Source organism: Pristiophorus japonicus, chromosome 2 (assembly GCF_044704955.1).
Source record: "Pristiophorus japonicus isolate sPriJap1 chromosome 2, sPriJap1.hap1, whole genome shotgun sequence".
NCBI classification, from domain to species: Eukaryota; Metazoa; Chordata; class Chondrichthyes; family Pristiophoridae; genus Pristiophorus; species Pristiophorus japonicus.
The window spans coordinates 85,791,044-85,817,591 of record NC_091978.1 but is presented as its reverse complement, the minus strand read 5'-3'; the positions used below and the strand labels follow the sequence as shown (position 1 = coordinate 85,817,591).

The 26,548-nt window shown below is 43.5% G+C and overlaps 1 protein-coding gene across 1 annotated transcript in view; it reads left to right on the top strand.

The window, feature by feature from the left end:
* The window catches only part of LOC139239443 (kinesin-like protein KIF24), a 148,480-nt gene extending 122,168 nt beyond the window's left edge, over window positions 1–26,312 (top strand). The window contains exons 12-13 of the mRNA XM_070868192.1: window positions 20,729–20,822; window positions 23,967–26,312. Of these exons, the coding sequence (XP_070724293.1) occupies window positions 20,729–20,822; window positions 23,967–24,113 (241 nt within the window). The 3' untranslated portion in view covers window positions 24,114–26,312. The remainder of the gene's footprint in view (window positions 1–20,728; window positions 20,823–23,966) is intronic.
* Window positions 26,313–26,548: the final 236 nt, after the last annotated feature.

Sequence of the window (26,548 nt, the reverse complement as noted above, 5' to 3'; positions counted from 1 at the left end):
TTTAAGTGGGAGTGGGTTTTGGGCTGGCGGGAGCCAGAGTGAGTGAGTGGCACACCTACCTAATATCAGCAGTGTGGGGCCTGGTTGATTTTAACAACAGGCCTCATTTGCATCAATTGGCAGGCTGCCCACTCGATTACAGCCCACTCACGTTTAGGGCGGGGTTTGCATTGGGCCTCCAGAAACCTATAAATCGTGAACGTACCTCTTAAAGGGAGGTTGCATTCACTGGCAGATTTGTTTCTGCTACTTTTTGTAAGGAAGAAATGAGTTACAAGGCTGCCCACAAATTCTCTGGTGCCTTTTTGGAGGTATTGATGGAAAAGGTGAGGGCAAGGAGTGATATTTTTCTCACTAATGGGAAGGAGAATCCAAAGGCCAACTGTACAGCAGTTCTGGAGAAAGGGTGCAGAGATGGTCAATTCCAATAGCATTACCCCCAGGACCTGGATACAATGCAGGAAACATGTCAATAACCTGACCAGAGCAGCGAGGGTGAGTACAGCTCTTCATTTCTCCATCTCTCTGTATAACACCTAGCAACAGTCCTTTCCCCTGCCCCCAGTACTCTCAATGCTTCACCTCCTTCTCCAACAATCACAAAGGGACACCATACAACTTCTTATCCTCATTCCAAACACAAACTCAGCTCTTGCATACTGCCTTCACAGTAGTCACTAGCAGCATTCTGTTCTCCGATGGTTGTAATTACTGAACATGGAATTTCTCTGATCATTCTTTCTTCACTTTACAATCCAGTCACTTTCTTTCTGTTGAACATCTCCCCATAGTGCTTGCTGTTTGTTTCTTCGGACCCTCAGCATAAGCACTACATGGGGTAATGCCACACATGTGCCCATTCCTTCTTATTAGCTACTTTCTAATTCTCTTCCCTTCTGCCAGATAAAATGGTTCATATTAGGGGAGGACCACCCAGCATCCAGGCACTGAGTGAAATGGAGCAGGCAGGCCTGGATATTATTAGCTTAGCAACAGTACCAAGTTTTTATAGATGACGAGGCTAAGGGTTTAAATGAGCAAAGTGTCTGCCTATTATCGGTATCCTTATACTTACCTCAAACAATTGCACATTCAAGCAGCTTAACAGTTTTATGATGCATAATTAAGTCTGTAATCTGCTAATGTCTAGCCTGCCTGTGCAATGTTAACTCTTATCCCTTTCTCTATTCTCTAGGTCCCCCCCAGCACCTTTACCCCATTGAGGAGGACTATCCTCCGGAAAATTAACAGTCAAGCACTCCATCCCTCCCAATCGCATTCACAGATATTGGCACCTTGGATGGGTTAGACCGTGAGTTCGAGGGGTAGGCACTTGATGAAGCACTCATATGAGTGAGCAGGGACTTGTGGAAAGGACAGCCCTAGGGATAGTGCTGGAGGGAAAGTTCTGCTCTAAGCTGAGGAGGACAGAGATGTTGACTTCAGTTGTTCAGCCTTCAAAAGAAAACTCTTTCCTGCACACATGCAATTATATGATTTATTGGAATGACTGCCAAGGAGATGCCATATCATGTCCGAAAGTTTGGGGGAGTCCACTTCCAGCTTGTGTGGCATCCTGTGGCAAGGCATTAGCACACTGTTGTCTTTCTTGGAGCATTTGGCAATCTCTGTGGACACCCCCACACCAGGAGTCTGTGTCACCAGCTCAAACTGATGGAACCTCAAAATTGCTTCCATCCAGATTCTCGGCTCCAACATATGCTCCACTGGTGGACTACGTTGATAGGAGCTGTAAAGGCATCACTGATCTGCTCAAGTCTGCTTTCCTTAAGTGGGAGTGATGAGGTGCAACCCTATGGGTGGAACAGTATCGCAATGGGGGCGGCCCATGTTGCCTGTACAAAATTGACAGGCTGGAAAACACTAGGTGCTTCATCAAGCCTGCCCAACACCATGATGGCCGGACCATCATCATCCTCTCTCAGGATGTCAGTATGCCTGCTTCTTTGCCAATACCCAAACTGCCCTGGCAGCAGCTGAAGTGCTTTCAAGCCCAAACTCCTAGAGGTCACCTGCTACAAGCATCTCAAGGGTCCTCACATGAACACCAGCAGCCTTCCACCAGCTATGCTGTAATCCTGGGGGAGCACCTCGTAGGAATGGTAGAGTTAGGAAACCATAATTGAAGAAAGACGCTATGGGTTGACATTTGGGTGAACAATTATTCAGGGCAATCAGTCTAACATTTAAGAATTGCCCTTTTCACATTGGGCACTTCTATCTGTAGTGTGGTTTCATAACAGCTCGTGTGTATTAACAGGAAGTCATAGATATGATAGGTGAATAAATGTTTCAAATGTCCTTTATTGCAGATTTGAGGGAGTGGTGAAGGAGGTAGCAAGGACTGTTAATGCAGAGGGGGATTGTGGAGCATTTCAGGGGAATGAGCAGGTCAATCGAAACACTCAGCTATCAAATCATCTCTGGCTGTGGTATTGTAATGGCCCTCCTTTTCTGATCCTTCCTCACCTCCCAAATCATCCTCATCAGGTGATGAGTGTTCCTGCTCCATGTGCAATCCTCTTTGTATTGCGAGGTTGTGCGACATGCAGCTCACGACTGTGATGCATGAGCCTCCCTGTGGGCTGTATTCAAGTGAGCCCCAGACTGATTGAGACACCTAAACTGTTGTTTCAGGAACCTTAGTGTGCTCAATGATCATCATGGTGTTCTGATGACTCTGGTAACACTTCAGTTGTTCAGGGGGCTGGGGTTGCGGAGGGGTCTCATCAGCCATGTGTGGAAGGAATAACCATTGTCCACAAGCAGCCATCCTCTAACATTCCTGGATACATGGCAGAGTGGAGGAATGGTTGACTGGCACAGGATGAATGCTTTGTGACAGGCCAAGAAACCTGGCACCTGTGCATCATTTGTTGACGGTGATCACAGATGAGCTGAACATTGATAGAATACAATCCCATCCTTTTAACAAATGATGCCCTGATGACTACATGACTACATAGGTTATAATCACTTGCACACAAGGGAATCCAGCACTGCGGCAAATCCCAAAGCCTTTTTATTTTGACTGATGGTGTCTATTGGGAAGGAGATGTGGTTGTTGTCCCTGGCAAAGGGGTGACCTGCTTGATTGATGCACTTATAAACTGCAGACTGTGTGATGCAGGAAGTATCCCTGTAGCAAGCTGTCAAGATCCTGAGGCAAAACATTTAAGGGCTATGGTGACTTTGACTATCAGAGGCAAAGCATGGCCACTTGAGCTAACAGGCAGTAGGATTTGTTTCAGAAGGCAGCTAAGGTCCGTGACGGCCTGCCTAGTGAAGCAGAACCTCCTCCTGCACAGCTCCTCAGAAAATCCAGGAAAGTTACTCGGGTCTTGTAGACCCTTGGAGCTGGATAAGGCCTTCTTTGAGCAGTCACTCTCACTGTTGCCTTCTAAGAGGCCCAACTGGTGCTCCTTGTGGCAGAGCAGCAAAGATTACTGTCTAATTACTCTTACTATAAAGTGTGCTTGTGTTGAGAACAGAATTCTGCTGTGATGCCTTCCACAGCTTAGGGGCCTGGACACTCACTGTTTACGAATGGTCACTTGGACTAAGTAGTGAGCTGGCCATACCATGGAACTGAACCCTGCAGGAGTCAGTGCCTTCAGGAGATCAGAGGGGAAATTGGTGAAGGTGGGAAGTAAACTTCCCTTTCAGTGGCTCCAGAAAGCCTTTGCCAGTAATTAGAACCCTTGCATTTTTCAGCTTCAAAGCTAGCTGGGAGCTAATGAACTGTAGTTTTAGGCAGCCTAAACCAGGGTAAAGTATAAATAAAATATGCTTGAAACACTCCAAGTCAGGCAGCATCTCTGGAAAGAGAAACAGAGTTAACATTTCAGACCGATGACCTTCGTCATAATTTTAAAGACCTCTATCATGTCTCCTTTTGAGTCTTCTCTTTTCAAAAGAAAAAGCCCCAACCTGTTCAATCTTTCCAGCATATTTTGTTTATACTTTTAAATTATGAATGTTTGAACAAGGTAGATGTGGAGAGAATGGCCCCAAATTTGGCCAGGAGTTGCTCTTTTTTTTTTGGAGCAACTTGATTTTTCTGGAGGTTAAAAATCCTCATTCTGCACATACTCCTAATCTTTGCTTCCTGTCTGCCAACCAGTTCTCAATCCAGGTCAGCACACTACCCCCAATCCCATGTGCTTTAACTTTGCACATTAATCTCTTGTGTGGGACCTTGTCGAAAGCCTTCTGAAATTACTTAAAATATTACATTAGTAATATTTATTACAGGGGCCTGATTATTAACCTGAAATAGGACTGCTATTCATTTTTAGAACGATGACATGAAATACAACTACAGTGCTGTTTCCTTTAAATCATTTAGATTTGGAATTCTGGGGCGTACATCAACTGGTTCTCCCTTATCCACTCTACTGGAAACATCCTCAAAAAATTCCAGAAGATTTGTCAAGCATGATTTCCCTTTCACAAATCCATGCTGACTTGGACCTATCATGTCACCTCTTTCCAAATGCGCTGCAATAACATCCTTAATAATTGATTCCATCATTTTACCCATGACCGATGTCAGGCTGACCGGTCTATAATTCCCTGTTTTCTCTCTTCCTCCTTTTTTAAAAAGTGGGGTTACATTGGCTACCCTCCACTCCATAGGAACTGATCCAGAGTCTATGGAATGTTGGAAAATGACTGTCAATGCATCCGCTATTTCCAAGGCCACCTCCTTAAGTACTCTGGGATGCAGACCATCAGGTCCTGGGGATTTATCGGCCTTCAATCCCATCAATTTCCCCAACACAATTTCCCGACTAATAAGGATTTCCCTCAGTTCCTCCTTCTTACTAGACCCTCTGACCCTTTTTATATCCGGAAGTGTGAGCTGCGAGGAGGATGCTATGAGGCTGCAGAGTGACTTGGATAGGTTAGGTGAGTGGGCAAATGCATGGCAGATGAAGTATAATGTGGATAAATGTGAGGTTATCCACTTTGCTGGTAAAAACAGAGAGACAGACTATTATCTGAATAGTGATAGATTAGGAAAAGGAGAGGTGCAATGAGACCTGGGTGTCATGGTACATCAGTCATTGAAGGTTGGCTTTCAGGTACAGCAGACGGTTAAGAAAGCAAATGGCATGTTGGCCTTCATAGCGAGGGGATTTGAGTACAGGGGCAAGGATGTGTTACTACAGTTGTACAGGGCCTTGGTGAGGCCACACCTGGAGTATTGTGTACAGTTTTGGTCTCCTAACTTGAGGAAGGACATTCTTGCTATTGAGGGAGTGCAGCGAAGGTTCACCAGACTGATTCCCGGGATGGCGGGACTGACATATCATGAAAGACTGGATCAACTGGGCTTGTATTCACTGGAGTTCAGAAGAATGAGAGGGAATCTCATAGAAACGTTTAAAATTCTGACGGGTTTAGACAGGTCAGATGCAGGAAGAATGTTCCCAATGTTGGGGAAGTCCAGAACCAGGGGTCACAGTCTAAGGATAGGGGGTAAACCATTTAGGACCGAGATGAGGAGAAACTTCTTCACCCAGAGAGTGGTGAACCTGTGGAATTCTCTACCACAGAAAGTTGTTGAGGCCAATTCACTAAATATATTCAAAAAGGACTTAGATGTAGTTCTTGCTCTACTAGGGGGAATCAAGGGTTATGGCGAGAAAGCAGGAATGGGGTATTGAAGTTGCATGTTCAGCCATGAACTCATTGAATGGCGGTGCAGGCTCGAAGGGTCGAATGGCCTACTCCTGCACCTATTTTCTATGTTTCTATTTAATTTGCGCCAGTGTAAGAGAGTTAGTTAGGATTTTTTTTAGTTTAGTTTTTTTTTTCAAAAGGTGGTGTTACCAGCCACCTATGCCTGTTTTGGCCATTTAAGGCAGTTTGGACAGCTAATAGTTGCTCCAAACTAACTTAGACCAGCATTTGTGGCCGCACAGAAAACCCTTGCGGAGAGCCTCCAAATGACAGTGTTATGATAGGAATGCTAATTTATTTTTAAAATCCCAAGCGGCAAGACTGGACAGGGTGTAGGTGCTATCAGCCTGATTAAACTGAGTATGGGGTTTTTACAAGAATAAAAATGATCTTGTAATGAAGGCTGAAGTATAGGGGCCACTTAAGCAAGGGAGGGTTTTCTTTGTAAATAATAGATCAAGAGCACTCGCGCTCTCTCCTAATGGATTTGTGTGCAGCATCAGAACACAGTGGATTTTGACTTCTGCAGCACCAAAGAATTGCCCTGACTAGGTTTAGAAATTTAAAATGTTAAACTTAACAAAAAAATCATGCCAAAATGTAAATTTAAATTTTGGTGTTCGGCATTGCGTAGTGTGACTCTGATAATTAGTATTATTTTAGAATTCTATGCAGTAGTGGGTGAGCTGTAAGATACTGCAGATAGGGAACTTTTAGTAAAGATAGCTAGATATTAAAGTACTGGAAAATCTTTGAAGATTCTTTCTTCCCCCCCCCCGTCACCAACCTGTTTCTTGTAGCCCTCAGCCCTCAGCGCGGGAAGGCAGCGGTCAGCCTGTGCGGCAGGCCACTCGGCCCGGAATAGGGGCGGGGCGTGTTGGGTCCCATGCTGCAGGCATCATCATCACAATCATGGGGGGAGCTACGGTGCACACGCGAACCATCCACTGCGCATGTGGACAGCTGCCACCGTTGTTTTCAGTGCAGGGTTGTAGCTCCGCCCCCCATTCCATGAGAAATGCCGCGCTGGGGCCTGGGACACACAGCAGAGCGGCCAGAATTGTTGGTAAGTTTTTTGGCGCCGTTTTGAGCGCACAAAGTCGACTCGTCTCGGGAGAGTGCGCCGGAAAAAAGGGTTCGGGAAATTTGGGCCCAATGTTTCCACTTGTGGGAGAATACAAAACTAGGGACCATAAATACAAGGTAGTTACTAATAAATCTAATGGGGAAATACGAAGAAATGTATTTACTCGGAGAGTGGTTAGAATGTGCAACTCGCTGCAAACTGTCATCTGGTACCACCCTTGTAACTTTTTTTACATTTTCTCCGGTGCTTCTAGGTCCTTTTTATAATATGAAGACGAGAACTGGACACCGTACTCCTCTAAGTGCGGCCTGACCAGGGTCCTATATAAGTTTAATATAGCTTCACTACTTTGGAATTCTAAAGCCCTAAAAATAAATCCCAGTGCTTTCTTAGCATTTTTACTTACTTTTCTGACCTGTAATGCTGCATTTAGCAATTTGTTCACCAGTATCCCTCGATCCCTTTGCTCTTCTACCCCATTCAATTTTTTATTTTCGACGGTATAGGTGATCTTTTTGTTTTTCCTAGCAAAGTGCATCACCTCATATTTATCTGTGTTAAAGTTCATTTGCTACTTAACTGCCCAGTCTGCAAATTTTTGAATGTCTTGTATTACGTTGCATTCTTCCTCCATGTTAATTCCCCAATGCCTTTCATATCCTCAGCACATCCCAAAGCACTTCACAACCATTTAAGGACTTTTGAAGTGTAGTCACTAGGGAATTATAGCAGCCAGATTGTTTACAGCAAAGTCCCACAAACAGCAGCGAGGTAAATGACTGGATAACCTGTTTTAGTTATGTTAATCGCTCAACCATTGGTGGCCGTGTCTTCAGCTGCCAAGGCCCTTACCTCTAATTCCCTTCCTAAATCTCTCCCCTTTCATAAAATCATAGAATGGTTACAGCACGGAAGAAGGCCATTCGGCCCATCGAGCTCGCACTGGCTCAGCTAGTCCCACTCCCCTGCCCTTTCCCCGTAGCCCTGCAATTTTTTTCCTTCTGATACTTATGCAACTCTCTTTTGAAAGATAAAATTGAGTCTGCCTCCACCACACTTTCCAGCAGTGCATTCCAGATCTTAACTACTGCCTGCATAACAGTTTTTTTTTGTTGCATCGCCTTTGATTCTTTTGCCAATCACCTTAAATTTGTGTCCTCTGGTTCTCCACCCTTTTGCCAATGGGAACAGTTTCTCTCTCTCTACTCTGTCCACACCCCTCATGATTTTGAACACCTCTATCAAATCTCCTCTTGGTCTTCTCTGCTCCAAGGAGGAGAACCCTAGCTTTTCCAGTCCATCAATGTAACTGAAGTGCCTCATTTCTGGAATCATTCTTGTAAATCTTTTCTGCACCTTCCCTGAGGCCTTCACATCCTTCCTAAAGTATGGTGCCCAGAATTGGACACAGTCCTCCAGTTGGGGCCGAATCCGTATTTTATACAGGTTCATCATAATTTCTACACTTTTGTACTCTATACCTCTATTTATGAAGCCCAGGATCGCATAAACCTTTTTAACCACTTTCTCAACCTGCCCTGCCACCTTCAACGATTTATGCACACATACCCCCAGATCTCTCTGTTTGTGCACCCGCTTTAGGATTGTACCATTTAGTTTATATGTCTTCTTCTCATTCTTTCTACCAAAATGCATCACTTCGTATTTTTCTGCATTCACTTTTATCTGTCACGTGTCTGCCCATATCACCAGCCTGTCTATGTCTTCCTGAAGTCTATCACTCTGCCCCTGACTGTTCACAATACTTTCAAGTTTTGTGTCATCTGCAAATGTTGAAATTGTGCCCTGTACACCCATGTCCAAGTCATTAATATTTATTAAGAAAAGTAATGGTCCTAGAAGCGTCCCCTGGGGCATACCGCTGTATATCTTCCTCCAGTCCGAAAAACAACCGTTCATCACTACTTTCGGTTTCCTGTCACTTAGCCAAGCGGCCACTGTCCCTTTTATTCCATGGGCTTTAATTTTGCTGGCAAGCCTATTATGTGGCACTTTGTCGAACGTCTTTTGGAAATCCACGTACACTACGTCACCTGCATTACCCTCATCAACCTCCTTAATTACCTCATCAAAAAACTCGATCAAGTTGGTTAAACAGGATTTGCCTTTAACAAATCCATGCTGGCTTTCCTTAATTAATCCACCCCTATTCAAGTGACTGTTAATTTTGTCCCTGATTACTGTTTCTAAAAACTTCCCCATTACTGACTGACCTGTAGATGCTGGGTTTATCTTTACACTTTTTTTTTTGAACAATGGTGTAACATTTGGAATTCTTCAGTCCTCTGGCACCACCCCTGTATCTGTGGAAGATTGGAATATTATGGCCAGTACCTCTGCGATTTCTGCTCTCAATTCCCTCAGCATCCTTAGATGCATCCCATCCGCTCCTGGTGACTTATCTACTTTATGTACAGCCAGCCTTTCTAATACCTCTTTATCAATTTTTATCCTATCAAATATCTCCACTATCTCCTCCTTCACCTTGTCTATGGCAGCATCTTCCTTGATGAAAACAGATGCAAAGTACTCATTTAGAACCTCAGCCATACCCTCTGCCTCCATGCATAGGTCTCCCTTTTGGTCCCTAATCAACCCCATCACTCCTCTTACCATTTTACTATTTAAATGCCTAAAGAAGATGATTGGATTACCTTTTATGTTGGCTGCCATTCTATTCTCATACCCTCTCTTTGCCACTCTTCTTTTTCACTGCTCATCTGACCTTTCTATATATAGCCTGATTCTCGGATGTATTTGCAACCAGACATCTGTCATACGCTCCTTTTCTGCTTCTTCATATTCTCTATCTGTTTTGTCATCCAGCGAGCCCTGGCTTTAGTTGCCCAACTCGTGGGAATGTACCTCGGCCATACCCGAACTATTTCCTCTTTAAAGGCAGCCCATTGTTCCACTACAGTTTTCCCTGCCAATCCTTGAATTCAGTTTACCCAGGATAGATCCGTTCTCAGCCCACTGAAATTGGCCTTCCCCCAATTAAACAGTTTTGCTCTGGATTGCTCCCTGTCCTTTTCCATAGCAAATCTAAACCTTATGATACTATGATCACTGTTCCCTAAATGTTCACCTACTGACATCTACTGACACCTACAGACCATCAACAGTAGTAGTGAGGTTGGGGACAGCATCAAACAAGAAATTAGGCATGCGTGCAATAAAGGTACAGCCATTATCATGGGCGACTTTAATCTACATATAGATTGGGCTAACCAAACTAGTAGCAATACAGTGGAGGAGGATTTCCTGGAGTGTATTAGGGATGGTTTTCGAGATCAATATGTCGAGGAACCAAATAGAGGGCTGGCCATCCTAGACTGGGTGATGTGTAATGAGAAAGGACTAATTAGCAATCTTGTGCGAGGCCCCTTGGGGAAGAGTGACCATAATATGGTAGAATTCCTTATTAAGATGGAGAGTGACACAGTTAATTCAGAGAGAAGAGTCCTGAACTTAAGGGAAGGTAACTTTGATGGTATGAGGTCTGAATTGGCTAGGATAGACTGGCAAATGATACTTAAAGGGTTGACGGTGGATAGGCAATGGCAAACATTTAAAGATCACATGGATGAACTTCAACAATTGTACATTCCTGTCTGGAGTAAAAATAAAATGGGAAGGTGGCTCAACCATGGCTAACAAGGGAAATTAAGGATAGTGTTCAATCCAAGGAAGAGGCATATAAATTGGCCAGAAAAAGCAGCAAACCTGAGGACTAGGAGCAATTTAGAATACAGCAGAGGAGGACAAAGGGTTTAATTAGGTCGGGGAATATAGAGTATGAGAGGAAGCTTGCCAGGAACATAAAAACTGACTGCAAAAGCTTCTCTATATATGTGAACAGAAAAAGATTAGTAAAGACAAATGTAGGTCCCTTGCAGTCAGGTTCAGGTGAATTTATAATGGGAAACAAAGAAATGGCAGACCAGTTGAACAAATACTTTCATTCTGTCTTCACGAAGGAAGACACAAATAACCTTCTGGAAGTACTAGGGGACAGAGGATCTAGTGGGAAGGAGGACCTGAAGGATATCCTTATTAGGCGGGAAATTGTGTTAGGGAAATTGATGGGATTGAAGGCCGATAAATCCCCGGGGCCTGATAGTCTGCATCCCAGAGTACTTAAGGAAGTGGCCATAGAAATAGTGGATGCATTGGTGATTATTTTCCAACAGTCTATCGATTCTGGATCAGTTCCCATGGACTGGAGGGTAGCTAATGTAACACCACTTTTTAAAAAAGGAGGGAGAGAGAAATGGGGTAATTATAGACCGGTTAGCCTGACATCAGTAGTGGGGAAAATGTTGGAATCAATTATTAAAGATGAAATAGCAGGCATTTGGAAAGCAGTGACAGGATCTGTCCAAGTCAGCATGAATTTATGAAAGGGAAATCATGCTTGACAAATCTTCTGGAATTTTGTGAGAATGTAACTAGTAGAGTGGACAAGGGAGAACCAGTGGATGTGGTGCATTTAGACTTTCAAAAGGCTTTTGACAAGGTCCCACACAAGAGATTGGTGTGCAAAATCAAAGCACATGGTATTGGGGGTAATGTACTGACTTGGAGAACTGGTTGGCATACAGGAAGCAGAGAGTCAGGATAAACAGGTTCTTTTCAGAATGGTAGGCAGTGACTAGTGGGGTGCCGCAGGGCTCAGTGCTGGGACCCCAGCTCTTTACAATATACATTAATGATTTAGATGAAGGAATTGAGTGTAATATCTCAAAGTTTGCAGATGACACTAAACTGGGTGGTGGTGTGAGCTGTGAGGAGGTCGCCAAGAGGCTGCAGTGTGACTTGGACAGGTTAAATGAGTGGGCAAATGCATGGCAGATGCAATATAATGTGGATAAATGTGAGGTTATCCACTTTGAGGGCAAAAACATGAAGGCAGAATATTATCTAAATGGCGGCAGATTAGGAAAAGGGGAGGTGCAACGAGACCATGGTTCATCAGTCATTTTAAGTTTGGCATGCAGGTACAGCAGGCGGTGAAGAAGGCAAATGGTATGTTGGCCTTCATAGCTAGGGGATATGAGTATAGGAGCAGAGAGGTCTGACTGCAGCTGTACAGGGCCTTGGTGAGGCCTCACCTGGAATATTGTGTTCCATTTTGGTCCCCTAATCTGAGAAAGGACCTTCTTGCTATTGAGGGAGTGCAGTGAAGGTTCACCAGACTGATTACTGGGATGGCTGGACTGACATATGAGGAGAGACTGGATCGACTGGGCCTTTATATACTGGAGTTTAGAAGGATGAGAGGGGATCTCGTAGAAACATATAAGATTCTGACGGGATTGGACAGGTTAAATGCGGGAAGAATGTTCCCGATGATGGGGAAGTCCAGAACCAGGGGACACAGTCTAAGGATAAGGGGTAGGCCATTTAGGACTGAGATGAGGAGAAACTTCTTCACTCAGAGAGTTGTTAACCTGTGGAATTCCCTACCGCTGAGAGTTGTTGATGCCAGTTCATTGGATATATTCAAGAGAGAGTTTGATATGGCTCTTGCGGCTAAAGGAATCAAGGGGTATGGAGAGAAAGCGGGAAAGGGTACTGAGGGAATGATCAGCCATGATCTTATTACATAAGAACATAAGAATTAGGAACAGGAGTGGGCCATCTAGCCCCTCGATCCTGCTCCGCCATTTAAAAAGATCATGACTGATCTGGCCGTGGACTCCGCTCCACTTACCCGCCCGCTCTCCATAACTCTTAGTTTTTTAACCAATAAGGAATTATCTATCTGTGATTTGAATACATTCAATGAGCTAGCCTCAACTGCTTCCTTGGGCAGAGAATTCCACAGATTCACAACCCTCTGGGTGAAGAAATTCCTTCTCGACTCGGTTTTAAATTGGCTCCCCCTTATTTTGAGGCTGTGCCCCCTAGTTCTAGTCTCCCCGACAAGTGGAAACAACCTCTCTGCCTCTATCTTGTCTATCCCTTTCATTATTTTAAATGTTTCTATAAGATCACCCCTCATCCTTCTGAACTCCAACGAGTAAAGACCCAGTGTACTCAATCTATCATCATAAGCTAACCCCCGCATCTCCGGAATCAGCCTAGTGAATCGTCTCTGTACCCCCTCCAAGGCTAGTATATCCTTCCTTAAGTAAGGTGACCAAAACTGCACGCAGTACTCCAGGTGCGGCCTTACCAATACCCTATACAGTTGCAGCAGGACCTCCCTGCTTTTGTACTCCATCCCTCTCGCAATGAAGGCCAACATTCCATTCGCCTTCCAGATTACCTGCTGTACCTGCAAACTAACTTTTTGGGATTCATGCACAAGGACCCCCAGGTCCCTCTGCACCGCAGCATGTTGTAATTTCTCCCCATTCAAATAATATTCCCTTTTACTGTTTTTTTTTCCAAGGTGGATGACCTCACATTTTCCGACATTGTATTCCATCTGCCAAACCTTAGCCCATTTGCTTAACCTATCGAAATCTCTTTGCAGCCTCTCTGTGCCCTCTACACAACCCGCTTTCCCACTAATCTTTGTGTCATCTGCAAATTTTGTTACACTACACTCTGTCCCCTCCTCCAGGTCATCTATGTATATTCTAAACAGTTGTGGTCCCAGCACCGATCCCTGTGGCACACCACTAACCACCGATTTCCAACCTGAAAAAGACCCATTTATCCCGACTCTGCTTTCTGTTAGCATGGATAGAGAATTGGCTGGCTAATACATTTCCGCTGACTCCGCGTACCTTTATCTTCTGCAGTAACCTTTTGTGTGGCACCTTATCGAATGCCTTTTGGAAATCTAAATACACTACATCCATCGGTACACCTCTATCCACCCTGCTCGTTATATCCTCAAAGAATTCCAGTAAATTAGTTAAACATGATTTCCCCTTCATGAATCCATGTTGCGTCTGCTTGATTGCACTATTCCTATCTAGATGTCTCGCTATTTCTTCCTTAATGATAGCTTCAAGCATTTTCCCCACTACAGATGTTAAACTAACCGGCCTATAGTTACCTGCCTTTTGTCTGCCCCCTTTTTTAAACAGAGGCGTTACATTAGCTGCTTTCCAATCCATTGGTACCTCCCCAGAGTCCAGAGAATTTTGGTAGATTATAACGAATGCATCTGCTATAACTTCCGCCATCTCTTTTAATACCTTGGGATGCATTTCATCAGGATGAGGGGACTTGTCTACCTTGAGTCCCATTAGCCTGTCCAGCACTACCTCCCTAGTGATAGTGATTGTCTCAAGGTCCTCCCTTCCCACATTCCCGTGACCAGCAATTTTTGGCATGGATTTTGTGTCTTCCACTGTGAAGACCGAAGCAAAATAATTGTTTCAGGTCTCAGCCATTTCCACATTTCCCATTACTAAATCCCCCTTCTCATCTTCTAAAGGACCAACATTTACTTTAGTCACTCTTTTCCTTTTTATATATCGGTAAAAGCTTTTACTATCTGTTTTTATGTTTTGCGCAAGTTTACTTTCGTAATCTATCTTTCCTTTATTGCTTTCTTAGTCATACTTTGCTGTCGTTTAAAATTTTTCCCAATCTTCAAGTTTTCCACTAACCTTGGCCACCTGAAACGCATTGGTTTTTAATTTGATACTCTCCTTTAATTCCTTGGTTATCCACGGCTGGTTATCCCTTCTCTTACCGCCCTTCTTTTTCACTGGAATATATTTTTGTTGAGCACTATGAAAGAGCTCCTTAAAAGTCCTCAATTGTGCCACTGTTTAGTCTATGTTCCCAGTCTACTTTAGCTAACTCTGCCCTCATCCCACTGTAGTCCCCTTTGTTTAAGCATAGTATGCTCGTTTGAGACACTACTTCCTCACCCTCAATCTGTATTACAAATTCAACCATACTGTGATCACTCATTCCGAGAGGATCTTTTACTTGGAGATCGTTTATTATTCCTGTCTCATTACACAGGACCAGATCTAAGATAGCTTGCTCCCTTGTAGGTTCTGTAACATACTGTTCTAAGAAACAATCCCGTATGCATTCTATGAATTCTTCCTCCAGGCTACCCCGTGCGATGTGATTTGACCAATCGATATGTAGGTTAAAATCCTCAATGATTACTGCCATTCCTTTTTCACATGCCTCTATTATTCCCTTGATTATTGTCCGCCCCACCGTGAAGTTATTATTTGGGGGCCTATAAACTATGCCCACCAGTGAATTTTTCCCCTTACTATCTCTAATCTCCACCCACAATGAATGGTGGTGCCGGCTCGAAGGGCCGAATGGCCTATTCCTGCACCTATTTTCTATGACACTTGCTCTACTTGACCCACCTCATTCCCCAGAACCAGACCCAGCAATGCCTCCTCCCTTGTCGGGCTGGAAACATACTGATCAAGAAAGTTCTCCTGAACACACTTCAGAAATTCTTCCCCTTCTCTGCCTTTTACACTATTACGATCCCAGTCTATATTAGGATAGTTGAAGTCCCCCATTATTACTACCCTATAGTTCTTCCACCTCTCTGTAATTTCTCTGCAAATTTGCTCCTCAATATCTTTCCCACTATTTGATGGTCTATAGAATATACTCAGTAGTGTAATGGCACCTCTATTATTTCTTAACTCGAGCCATATAGATTCTGTCCTTGACCCCTCTAGGACATCCTCCCTCTCCAGCACTGTAACATTTTCCTAAACTCATACTGCCACACCACCTCCTATCTTTACTCCTCTATCTTTCCTGAACACCTTATAACTAAGAATATTTAATACCCAATCCTGCCCTTTGAGCCAGGTCTCAGTTTTTGCCACTACATCATATTTTCATGTGACTATTCGTACCTGCAGCTCACTTATCTTGTTTGCTACACTTCGCGTGTTCATATACATACATTGTAAACCCATCTTAGACCATTCTGTATTCTCGCTTGGTTGGACCCCACCTAATACCTTACTATTTCTGACTTTCGTGCTCTCTGTCTCTCTCAATCCCTTGAGCGCTTTATTTCCCCTTTCTAGTGTTACATCCTGATGCCCATCCCCCTGTCAAATTAATTTAAACCCTCCCCAACAGCACTCGCAAACCTCCCCGCGAGGATACTGGTTCTGGCTCTCTGGTTGAGGCGCAACCCATCTGGCCTGTGCAGGTCCCACTTCCCCCAGAACCGGTCCCAATGGCCCAGGAATCTGAAGCCCTCCTTCCTGCGCCATCTCGCCAGCCACGCATTTATCCAGGGGTAATCTACAGATTACTACCTTTGAGTTCCTGCTTTTTAATCTCTTTCCTAGCTCCCTAAATCTGCCTGCAGGACCTCAACATATGTCATTGGTACCAATATGGATCACGATTTCTGGCTGTTCTCCTTCCCCCCTCAGAATGCTCAATGGCTGCTCAGTAACATCCTTGACCCTGGCATCAGGGAGGCAACATAGAATCCTGGAGTCATGACTGCGGCCGCAGAAACGCCTGTCTGCTCCCCTAACTATCGAATCCCCTACCACAATTGCTCTTCTACTCTTCTTCCTCCCCTCCGTGTAGCTGAGCCACCATTGGTGCCGTGGACTTGGCTCTGGCTGTATTCCCCAGAGGAACCATCACCCTCATCAGTACTCAGAACCGAATACTGGTTGGAGCGAGATGCACTCAGGACTTCTGCACTACCTGCCTAATCCTCCTTTCCTGTCTGGCGGTCACCCATTCCCTCTCTCAAGCTGTGGGGTGACCACCTCCTGAAACATGCTATCCATTCAGCTCTCAGCCTTGCGGATGCACCGCAGTGACGCCAGCTGCTGATCAAGCTCTGAAGCTCGAGTTCCTCCAGCTGACAACACTTCCTGTGCATGTGTTTATCCAGGAAACTGAAAGCATCCTGGATTTCACACATGGCGCAGTATGTGCATTCCATGTGTCTGAGCTGCCCTGCCATCCCTCTATTCAACAGATTATTAATTACTATACAGAAACATAAGACTAAGATTTATTTAATTCAATTTATTAATGTATATTAACAGTTACTAATTTAATATAGAATTAGCCGTTACTAATTTAATATAGTATTAACAGTTACTACTCTGCTAGCTCCTGTTTTATCCCTCACCAGCTATTTAACCCCGGCCCCTGACTTGAAGGAAAAAAAGGCGGGGGGGGGGGGGGTGGAAGTGACCTTTCATCATCATCATCATCATAGGCTGTCCACGAAATCGAGAAAGACTTGCTTCCACTCTAAAAGTGAGTTCTCAGGTAACTGTACAGTCCAATACGGGAATTACAGTCTCCGTCACAGGTGGGAGAGACAGTGGTTGAAGGAAAGGGTGGGTGGGGAGTCTGGTTTGCACACGCTCCTTCCGCTGTGCGCTTGGTTTCTGCATGCTGTCGGCGATGAGACTCGAGGTGCTCGGTGCCCTCCCAGATGCACTTAGGGCAGTCTTGGCCAGGGATTCCCAGGTGGCGGTTGGCATGTTGCACTTTATCAAGGAGGCTTTGAGGGTGTCCTTGAAACATTTTCACTGCCCACCTGGGGCTTGCTTGCCGTGTAGGAGTTCCAAGTAGAGCTGGCTTGTATCCACTGGAGTTTAGAAGAATGAGAGGGGATCTCATAGAAACATATAAAATTATGACAGGATTGGACAGGTTAGAGGCAGGAAGAATGTTGGGGAGTTCCAGAACCAGGGGTCACAGTCTAAGAATAAGGGTTAAGCCATTTCGGACCGAGATGAGGAGAAACTTCTTCACTCAGAGTGGTTAACCTGTGGAATTCTCTACCGCAGAAAGTTGTTGAGGCCAGTTCGTTAGATATATTCAAAAGGGAGTTAGATGTGGCCCTTAAAGCAGGAAAGGGGTACTGAGGTTGAATGATCAGCCATGATCTTATTGAATGGTGGTGCAGGCTCGAAGGGCCAAATGGCCTGCTCCTGCACCTAATTTCTATGTTGCTCTGCTTGCTTTGGGAGTCTCATGTCGGGCATGCGGATGATGTGGCCCACCCAATGGAGCTGGTCGAGTGTGGTCAGTGCTTCGATGCTGGGGATGTTGGCCTGATCGAGAGCACTGACGTTGGTGCGTCTATCTTCCCAGTAGATCTTGCGGAGGCAGCGCTGGTGGTACTTCTCCAGTGCTTTGAGGTATATGGCCCATGTCTCTGAGCCATATAGGAGGACGAGTATCATTACTGCCCTGTAGACCATAAGCTTGGTGCCAGATTTGAGGTTCTGGTTTTCAAACACTCTCTTCCTCAGGCAACCGAAGGCTGCGCTGGCACACTGGAGGTGGTGTTGGACCTCGTCATCGATGTCTGCCCTTGCTGATAGTAGGCTCCCGAGTTATGGAAAATGGTTCACGTTAGCAAGGCCCCGCCATTGGTTTTGATGACCAGGGGGCAGTGCTGTGTGGCGGGATCAGGTTGGTGGAGGAGCTTTGTCTTACAGGTGTTTAGTGTAAGGCCTATGCTTTCATACGCCTCGGTGAAGATGTTGACGATGGCTTGGAGTTCGGCCTCTGAATGTGCGCAGATGCAAGCATCGTCCGCGTACTGTAGTTTGATGACAGAGGATAGGACCACCTTGGATCTAGCCTAGAGGCGACGAAGGTTGAACAGGTTCCCATTGGTTCTATAGTTTAGTTCCACTCCAGCGGGGAGCTTGTTGAGAGCGAGATGGAGCATTGCAGCGAGGAAGATAGAGAAGAGCGTTGGTGCGATGACAGCCCTGCTTGACCTTGGTCCAAACGTGGATTGGGTCTGTGGTGGATCTGTTGGTCAGGATCATGGCTTGCATATCATCGTGGAACAGGCGGAGGATGGTGACAAACTTTTGGGGGCAACCGAAGTGGAGGAGGACGCTCCATAGTCCTTCACGGTTGACAGTGTCAAAGGCCTTTGTGAGGTCAAAGAAGACCATGTACAAGGGTTGGTGCTGTTTCCTGCATTTTTCTTATAGTTGTTGTGCATGACCTCATCTCTCTTATCTGGAAGGAGGAGAGCATGCCAGGAGATCTCAGAGATGCCATAATCATGACTGCGGCAACTACAGGGGAATCTCCCTGCTGTCGGCCACTGCGAAAGTCATCGCTAGAATCTTCCTCAACTGTCTTCTTCCTGTGGCTGAAGAGCTCCTCCCAGAGTCACAATGTGGATTCTGTCCACTAAGGGGTATAACGGACATGTGATCTTTACCAACCAATCATTTACCAGCAATCCTGTGATGTCATTCCTGGATTTTCTTTTTCTCTGGACGCTGCTCTCTCTATATTCTCACTGCTGTTCGCTGCTTCCTCACAGGTCTGTGCATTGCTCGGCCTCCCGCTCCCAATTGATTATTCCCGCTGCTTCCTTGCAAGTTCGAGCCTCTACTTCTCTTTCCTCCGAAGACGCTCTGTAAAACCTACCTCTGACTAAGCTTTTGGTCATCTGCCCTAATATCTGTATGTGGCTCAGTGTCTAATTTTGTTTTATAACGTTTCTGTGAAGCACTTTGGGATGTTTTACTATGTTAAAGAACTATATCCATCTTAAGCATGGGTGGATGGGTTCTTTATTTACCGTCTGATCTAAAAGGCTATATTATACTTTAGGAAATGAAGAATGTTACAATAGCAAGTTGCTTTTATATAGCGCCTTTAACGTGAAAATATGTCTTATGTATGTAAACATTACCAATGTATAAGACTTGCCACCAGGGGGCGCACCTGTGGGTGGCCCAATGGTCACCTGCACACCCTGGGCAAGCAGGTACAAAAGGCAGTCTACCATGCTGCCTCCACACTCGAGTTACAATAAAGAGACCAAGGTCACAACAGTTTGAGCTTAAGATATACAGTCTTGTGGAGTTATTCTAAATGTAACAATGTCTAAGATACTTCAGAGGTGTAAGAGTGAAAAAGAACATTAAGCCAAAGAAGGAGCTGTTAGATAGGGCCTAAGAAGGTTACAACACTCATAAGAAAGGATTATTTAGCTCTACTTCATATTTAGCTTATCCTAATCCGTATACGATTGATTGGCCTTTCCAAGTTTGGCACTTTTGCCACCTGGAATGCTGGGTCCATCAGTGGTGGAGCAGGCAGGAATTCTGCTGGGTAGCATCTTCCCCTCAGTCACACAATTTTCTCTGATGCGGCCAGCAAAGTTCACACCCATCCTCCAGGCGAGATCCAAAATGAGGTGCTGTAAATGGGTCCACCCAGTTTGTGTCCCTGCTAGGGGCCATCCAGATAACTGTTCCATTGCGGCCAAAACCTCAGAAATTCACGAGTGTGTTATTTTCCGGCATTCGGATTTTCTACATTTCTATCCATCAGCTAAGTGTATTATGTGGGGAATTTGAACTGGAAACCTGCTGTTATGCATTTATAATTACTCTTTACAGGGAATTTGGGGTGCAAAAGGCAATTGACTCACTGACTTTTCCCTCCCTCCTTTTCCCTACTACATAATCTGCAGCCTGCAGTTCTCTGGGTGAGATAGACAGTTGATAACAAGAACTTGCCAGAAAGGGAATCACAAATGTCATCATGTGTCATAAGGCAATGAATTGCAGCTCAAGAGAGCTATGCTTTCATGCAACCTAAGGAAATTATTTCTAAGCTGAAAGATTTGTGTGCACAATAGAAATGACAGTATTTTGGGCTGTATTGGAGATTTCAAAAGCCTTCCTTCTGACTTCACTTTCAAGTCCCCATGTAACTTTCAATTAAAGTATGAACAACTTATTTTATTTAGAGCCTCTGATAATGCAGAACATTTGATCATTTCTTTAACTATGGGAAGGGAGAGGGATTTGGTCCGTTTTGTTTTTGTTTTCACTTTTTCTATTATTATTTATCAGTGACTATCTCCTGTCTCTACATATCACTGATTCCCAAGTAAAGTTTTCTATGTACTAGTTCTGTTTCAACAATCGGAAGCAATCATTTCAAACCATTTTGTTCTTTGCACTCTAGGAAACTTGTTGTTCAAGCCCATTGTGAGCAGCTAGAAGAAACGTTAGCTCTTTTTGAAAAGGAAGAATATTTGCTGAACAAACTAACAATGTTGGTAAGAGATTTCTTTGTAATCCTAAACCAGGCAAAGCTGAGGAATATTTTCAGACAACTGCATTCTTTAATAATAAAAAAACAAATCTTTTCAATCACATACTGCAGGCAATAATCTTAAACCACCAGAGTTACATGAGTTTTCATTATGCATTGAAAAAGCTCAGGTGGTGACAAAGTGGGCCCTTAACAGATGCATGGAGGGGGGAGGGTGATTTTCAAGTTGCTACCACCCTATTTGTACATAAACAAGCGGGAATATCAAGAAATGTTTTAATCAATGTCAGATGACCTTTTTTATTTATTTGTTCGGGGGATGTGGGCATCACATTTATTGCCCATCTCTAATTGCCCCTGAGAAGGTGATGGTGAGCCACCTTCTTGAACTGCTGCAGTCCTTGTGATGATTCATATTATTGTTTCTTATAGCGGTTTGTTACAACTGAACGGCTTGTTAGGTCATTTCAGAGGGAAGTTAAGAGTCAATTACATTGCTGTGGGTCTGGAGTCATATATAAGAACACAAGAAATAGGAACAGGAGTAAGCCATACGGCCCCTCGAGCCTGCTCCGCCATTCAATAAGATCATGGCTGATCTGATCATGGACTCAGCTCCACTTCCCTGCCTGCTCCCCATAACCCCTTATCATTTAAGAAACTGTCTATTTCTGTCTTAAATTTATTCAATGTTCCAGCTTCCACAGCTCTCTGAGGCAACGAATTCCACAGATTTACAACCCTCAAAAGAAATTTCTCCTCATTTGTGTTTTAAATGGGCGGCCCCTTATTCTAAGATCATGCCCTCTAGTTCCAGTCTCCTCCCAGTGGAAACATCCTCTCTGCATCCACCTTGTCAAGCTCCCTCATAATCTTACACTTTTCAATAAGATCACCTCTCATTCTTCTGAACTCCAATGAGTAGAGGCCCAACCTACTCAACCTTTCCTCATAAGTCAACCCCCTCACCCCCAGAATCAACCTAGGCCAGGCCAGGTAACGATGGCAGATTTCCTTCCCTAAAGGACATTAATGAACCAGATGGGTTTTTACGACAATCTGGTAATTTCATAGTCACCATTACTGACACTAGCTTTTTATTCCAGATTTATTTAATTAACTGAATTTAAATTCCTCAGCTGCCGTGATGGGATTTGAACCATCGTCTCTGGATTATTAGTCCAGGGCTACTGGATTACTAGTTCCCTAAATTAACCACTATGCTACTGTTCCCCTAGAATGGTGACAGCCACCACCAATTCCGTCTCTGCCTGCTGGATTACCAGCAGTTCTTGCTGTGGAAACCAAGATGAATGGTACAAGTCAGGAAGGGGCCATTTTGAACACCCATTAAAAGGATGTTAAGCTGCAGTTAGGTAAAGCGGGATGCAGGTTTGATACATATTTATGCAAATCATTTGTGGGTTTTGAAGCTTAAAGGCTTCCACCCTTAAATGTCCTTGCTTCTTTAGGTATTGCAAAAAATGTACCTGCTCATCAAAACTGGTGCTTCCTTTCACTCACGACACTCACCTCTCCTTTAAGGTGCTGCTACAGGCCCTTTAAAATGGGCTGCCCAATAAATTATCTGCCCCAGATTAGCAAGCTGCCTACATTGGTAGCTCACTAAATTATTGTAAATAAGACCCCGCCATGAAAATGGCATGGGCCCCACTCCTTTAGGTGAGCATAGCCGACGCTCACCTATTGCCAGCCCGATATATATTCCATCCAAAAATTGTCCACACGCTGCTTCCATTAAGCATTTTTTTTTCAAATTGCCCTCAACCACTCTGGTCTCCCAGCCTAACCCTAACAGACTTACATTTATATACTGCCTTTCGCAACCTTGGGACACACCAAAGCCCTTTACAGTCAATTAAGTATTTTGAAGCTTAGTTATTGTTGTATTTGCGCACAGCAAAGTCACTCGAACAGAAATGGGTTAAATGACTAGATAATTTTTTTAGCGATGTTTGAGGGATAACTATTAGTTGGGACACTAGGGAGAACTCTCATACTCTTCTTCGAATAGTGCCATAGGTTCTTCTACGTCTAGCTGAATCGGCAGATGGGGCCTCGGTTTAATGCTGCCAGTTACATACTGCACTTAAGTGAATCGTGATGATAAATCAAACATTCTCTCATGGCTCTCATGGGAACAGCAGATCAATTTACTCTACTCAATCCTAGAAATTACAGCAAAGAGATCATTCAACATGTGCTTGTACTAATTTTGCACTCCCCTCAAATTTAGTTTTCTTGCTCAGTGTCCATTTTGCTCCTTCTGCACGCACAGGAGCAAATGTCGGATACCAAATTTTGCGAGAAAGCATATCTTTCGGGTACATTGGATATTGAAGAAGTCTACAGATAATTAGCAATGAGTAGATGAATAGCAATGATCCCTCCTTGTTCATTGGAAAAATCAGTATTATCAGGTGGATCAATTGTGCTCCATAAAAACATTTAAGTGACGTCCACGGGCTAAAAGTTCGCCTACCTTGCGCCTGTTGTTTTGCCGATATTCTGCCATTTTTGGCAAAAAACGCAGAACTGGGAAATTCGGGGAAGTCTTGCGCCGGCTGTTTTTAAGTACCCCTGGGGGGAGGACTAAGGACGTGCAAGCCTCGAAATAGCGCTATCACCAAAAATCTGGCTCACAGCGCACCCGTAGTTATGAGGAAAAGAAATGCCCAGGAAAAATCTGCATTGCAGCCCTTGGACCTACCAAAAAAGTAAGTTAAAAGTTTTTATTTTTAAATTCTTTTGCAGCGATTCGATAGTCTTGTGAATGTTTTGTGATTTTTTTTTTTGTTGCAATTTTTGGGGGGTGTTTTCCACCCTCCCAAAGCCCCTCTCGCAGCGGTAGCAACCTCAGAGAAAAGTTGCAGAAGATTTGCGTGATGAATCCTCGTGCAACGCCAATTTTTGCCGCTGGACGAACTTAAGCCCGAATTTGAGACCTCGTAGCGGAGTCAAAGTGGTATTTTTGGTGAAAAAATACCACTAACACCAAATATGGAATTTCTAGCCCATTATCTTCCTTTATAGAAACTCTTCGATTCATATGTATAATATATAATGCATACTTAAGTATTTTCAGCTTTAGACAACTGCCTGAACAATTATTTGTATTTCTTGGCAGGACTTCAAGGATTATATAACACAGCTGGAAGAGCTCCTGTTGCTAAAAGCTAAATGCATCCAGCGCATGCAAGGCCAGATTGAAAAGTATCAAATTTATTCTGGGGCAAAGTTTGACAATTCAATCACCAAGCTGACTGCATCTTAGCTTAGTGTAAGTTATAGTGGAATAGCCAGAGACAACTAGTGCCTATATCTGACCTTTCTACAATTTTTGCAGTGGTTGTTCTCATTTAAATGCAAGTTACAAAAATAAATCTCTACATATCTTCTCCATTTTGAGATCCAATGTTAAACTAGCTTATGAAGAAATGGTCTTGAATCCTAAATTTAAAACTATTTTCGTCCCTCATTCTCCATGCCTCAGCCTTGTTGGCCTGTGGTTCCCATCTAAGTGGCCTTGTTCATGTATGCCTTGACCAACTAATGATTATCTTGGTGGGGCGGAGGGCGGGCAGAAGAGATAAAACAGTTTTGCTTTGAAGTCAAGGTAGATAATAAATGCAACACTTAACATATCCAATCAATGCAAAGCAACAATAATCAAATCCAATAGACTAGGAACAAGAGTAGGCCATTCAGCCTCTAGAGCCTGTTCTGCCATTTCATGAGATTATGGCTGAATGTTTAACTATATAGCCAAAAAAGTATAATGCAAGTCAGAGGTTGACCTAATCAAACAATATAGTGCTCTGGTCAGAACATACCTTGTGCATTATGTCCATTTCTGGTAGAAGACACAAGGGATACATATACACAAAGAATAATTTATAAAAGGTGATATTATGGAGGTATACGAAATAGTTAACTGTATGGAAAAGTAAATATGGAAAATGCTTTACAGTAAACTCTGGGAATAGGTGAGGGCTTCAGTTTCAGGCTAGTGTAGGCCAGCTGTATGACTGATTTTAGCAAGTTTTTCTTTAGCTGGAAGTCCATTCAATGAATCTTGCCTAGAGTAGAAGTGAAAAATCTGGAATCATTTAAGAATCAATTGGATGCTGCAATTACAGAACTAGAGATTATCTGGGTGAATGAATTAAGATGGGTTGAATAGTGCCTCTCCTCTAATTATTTTGGGAAGATTAGAACCAAGTCAATTGTGTGTGGCAGATTCAATAATCTGGTATATGAGCTAGGTAGATCCAATCCATTGTAGAGGATTTTGTCTAATTATGGGAGCTGGAAGGGGATAGAGCTGTAACTGTGGGCTGGGTTCCTATCCACTCAACTCCAGGTAAAACTGCACACCAGTGCCCTGCAGGTACAGTAGTGCTGGCTGGACTGCAGCAGAAAGCTTACCAATTGCTTTGTCCTGGAAAGTAAAATATATTTTGGCTCTTGCTAATCTGTGGCTAGGTTTTATGGGCATAGTTAAATGGAGTGCATCTCTACAAGGAAAGTATGTACACTCCATATCAGGGAAACTAAAACTTTATTTTTGCAATGGTTTGAAGACTATTGAACATTAGGATGTGATTCCACTCATTTCAGAAACGTGACTGACACAAAAAATGGGAACCCGAACAATAAATGTTATAAGGTTAATTGGCCACAGTCATCATAGCTTCCATCCTGTTCTCCCTGAATAACATGCAATCCAACAAACAAATGCTGTATTCTGTATGGATCGGCAATGCATTGGATAACCTGCTGAGCCACTTGGAGGAGCTCTTTCACTCCTTTCAACTTCAGTCATATGTTGCACTTTTCATCATTTACATTTATTAATAAAGCACTGGTAAGAGCGGTATTAAAGTGGTGATCCTGAATTTGGCCCCATGTAAACACACACATCTTGTTGAGGAATATTGCAAGTAGGGCCCAAAGAATGAAATGAAAAAGCTTAATAAATGCCGACCTGTAGGAAAACACAATTTTTCAATGATCCTAACACTACTACAGACAACCAAGAAAAGAGAGCTTTGTGTATACTTGATCTCATTGATAGTAGAAAACACTCCAATCCAGTTTTCCTCACTTTATTTGATACTGTAGGTTCTGGATTTGAGAATGGCAAAATTTTCAACTCTCTTAGGAATTGCTCCACCCATAAGCAAAAATTGATAACAGGCAATAATGGATTAAACCAGTTCTTGATATTTCAAGAATTGGATACTTTATTACAGACTACATATGGGCATACACTGGATGGATGAAGTATTTGAAGTACCATTTATTTTACAATATTTTATTGCATGTGTTTGAAACCATGCAATTTCCTTTGTTTTTTTTCTATATCTGGTATATTTTCCAGTTTGAAAATTGTATTGAATATTTCATATGAATGTTAAAATCTAAATTATTTTATCAATTGTATTTCAAATAAAGAAGTGAGAAAAGTGAATACATTTTAGTAAGTTTGCCTTATTTAAACATTGGCTGCAGATAAATAATTTGAAAACTATTGTTACCACTTCAAAAGTTAGAAAAATCATTAGCTTCAGCAGTCTTTTTTGTGTAATTTGTTTAAAGAATACTAATAACCACCTCATGGGCATTCCAACTTGAAGGATTACAACATTCAGCAGTGTAAGGAAACCGAACTATCATGCATAGCTGCAGTGCTTTGCGTTAAATCAG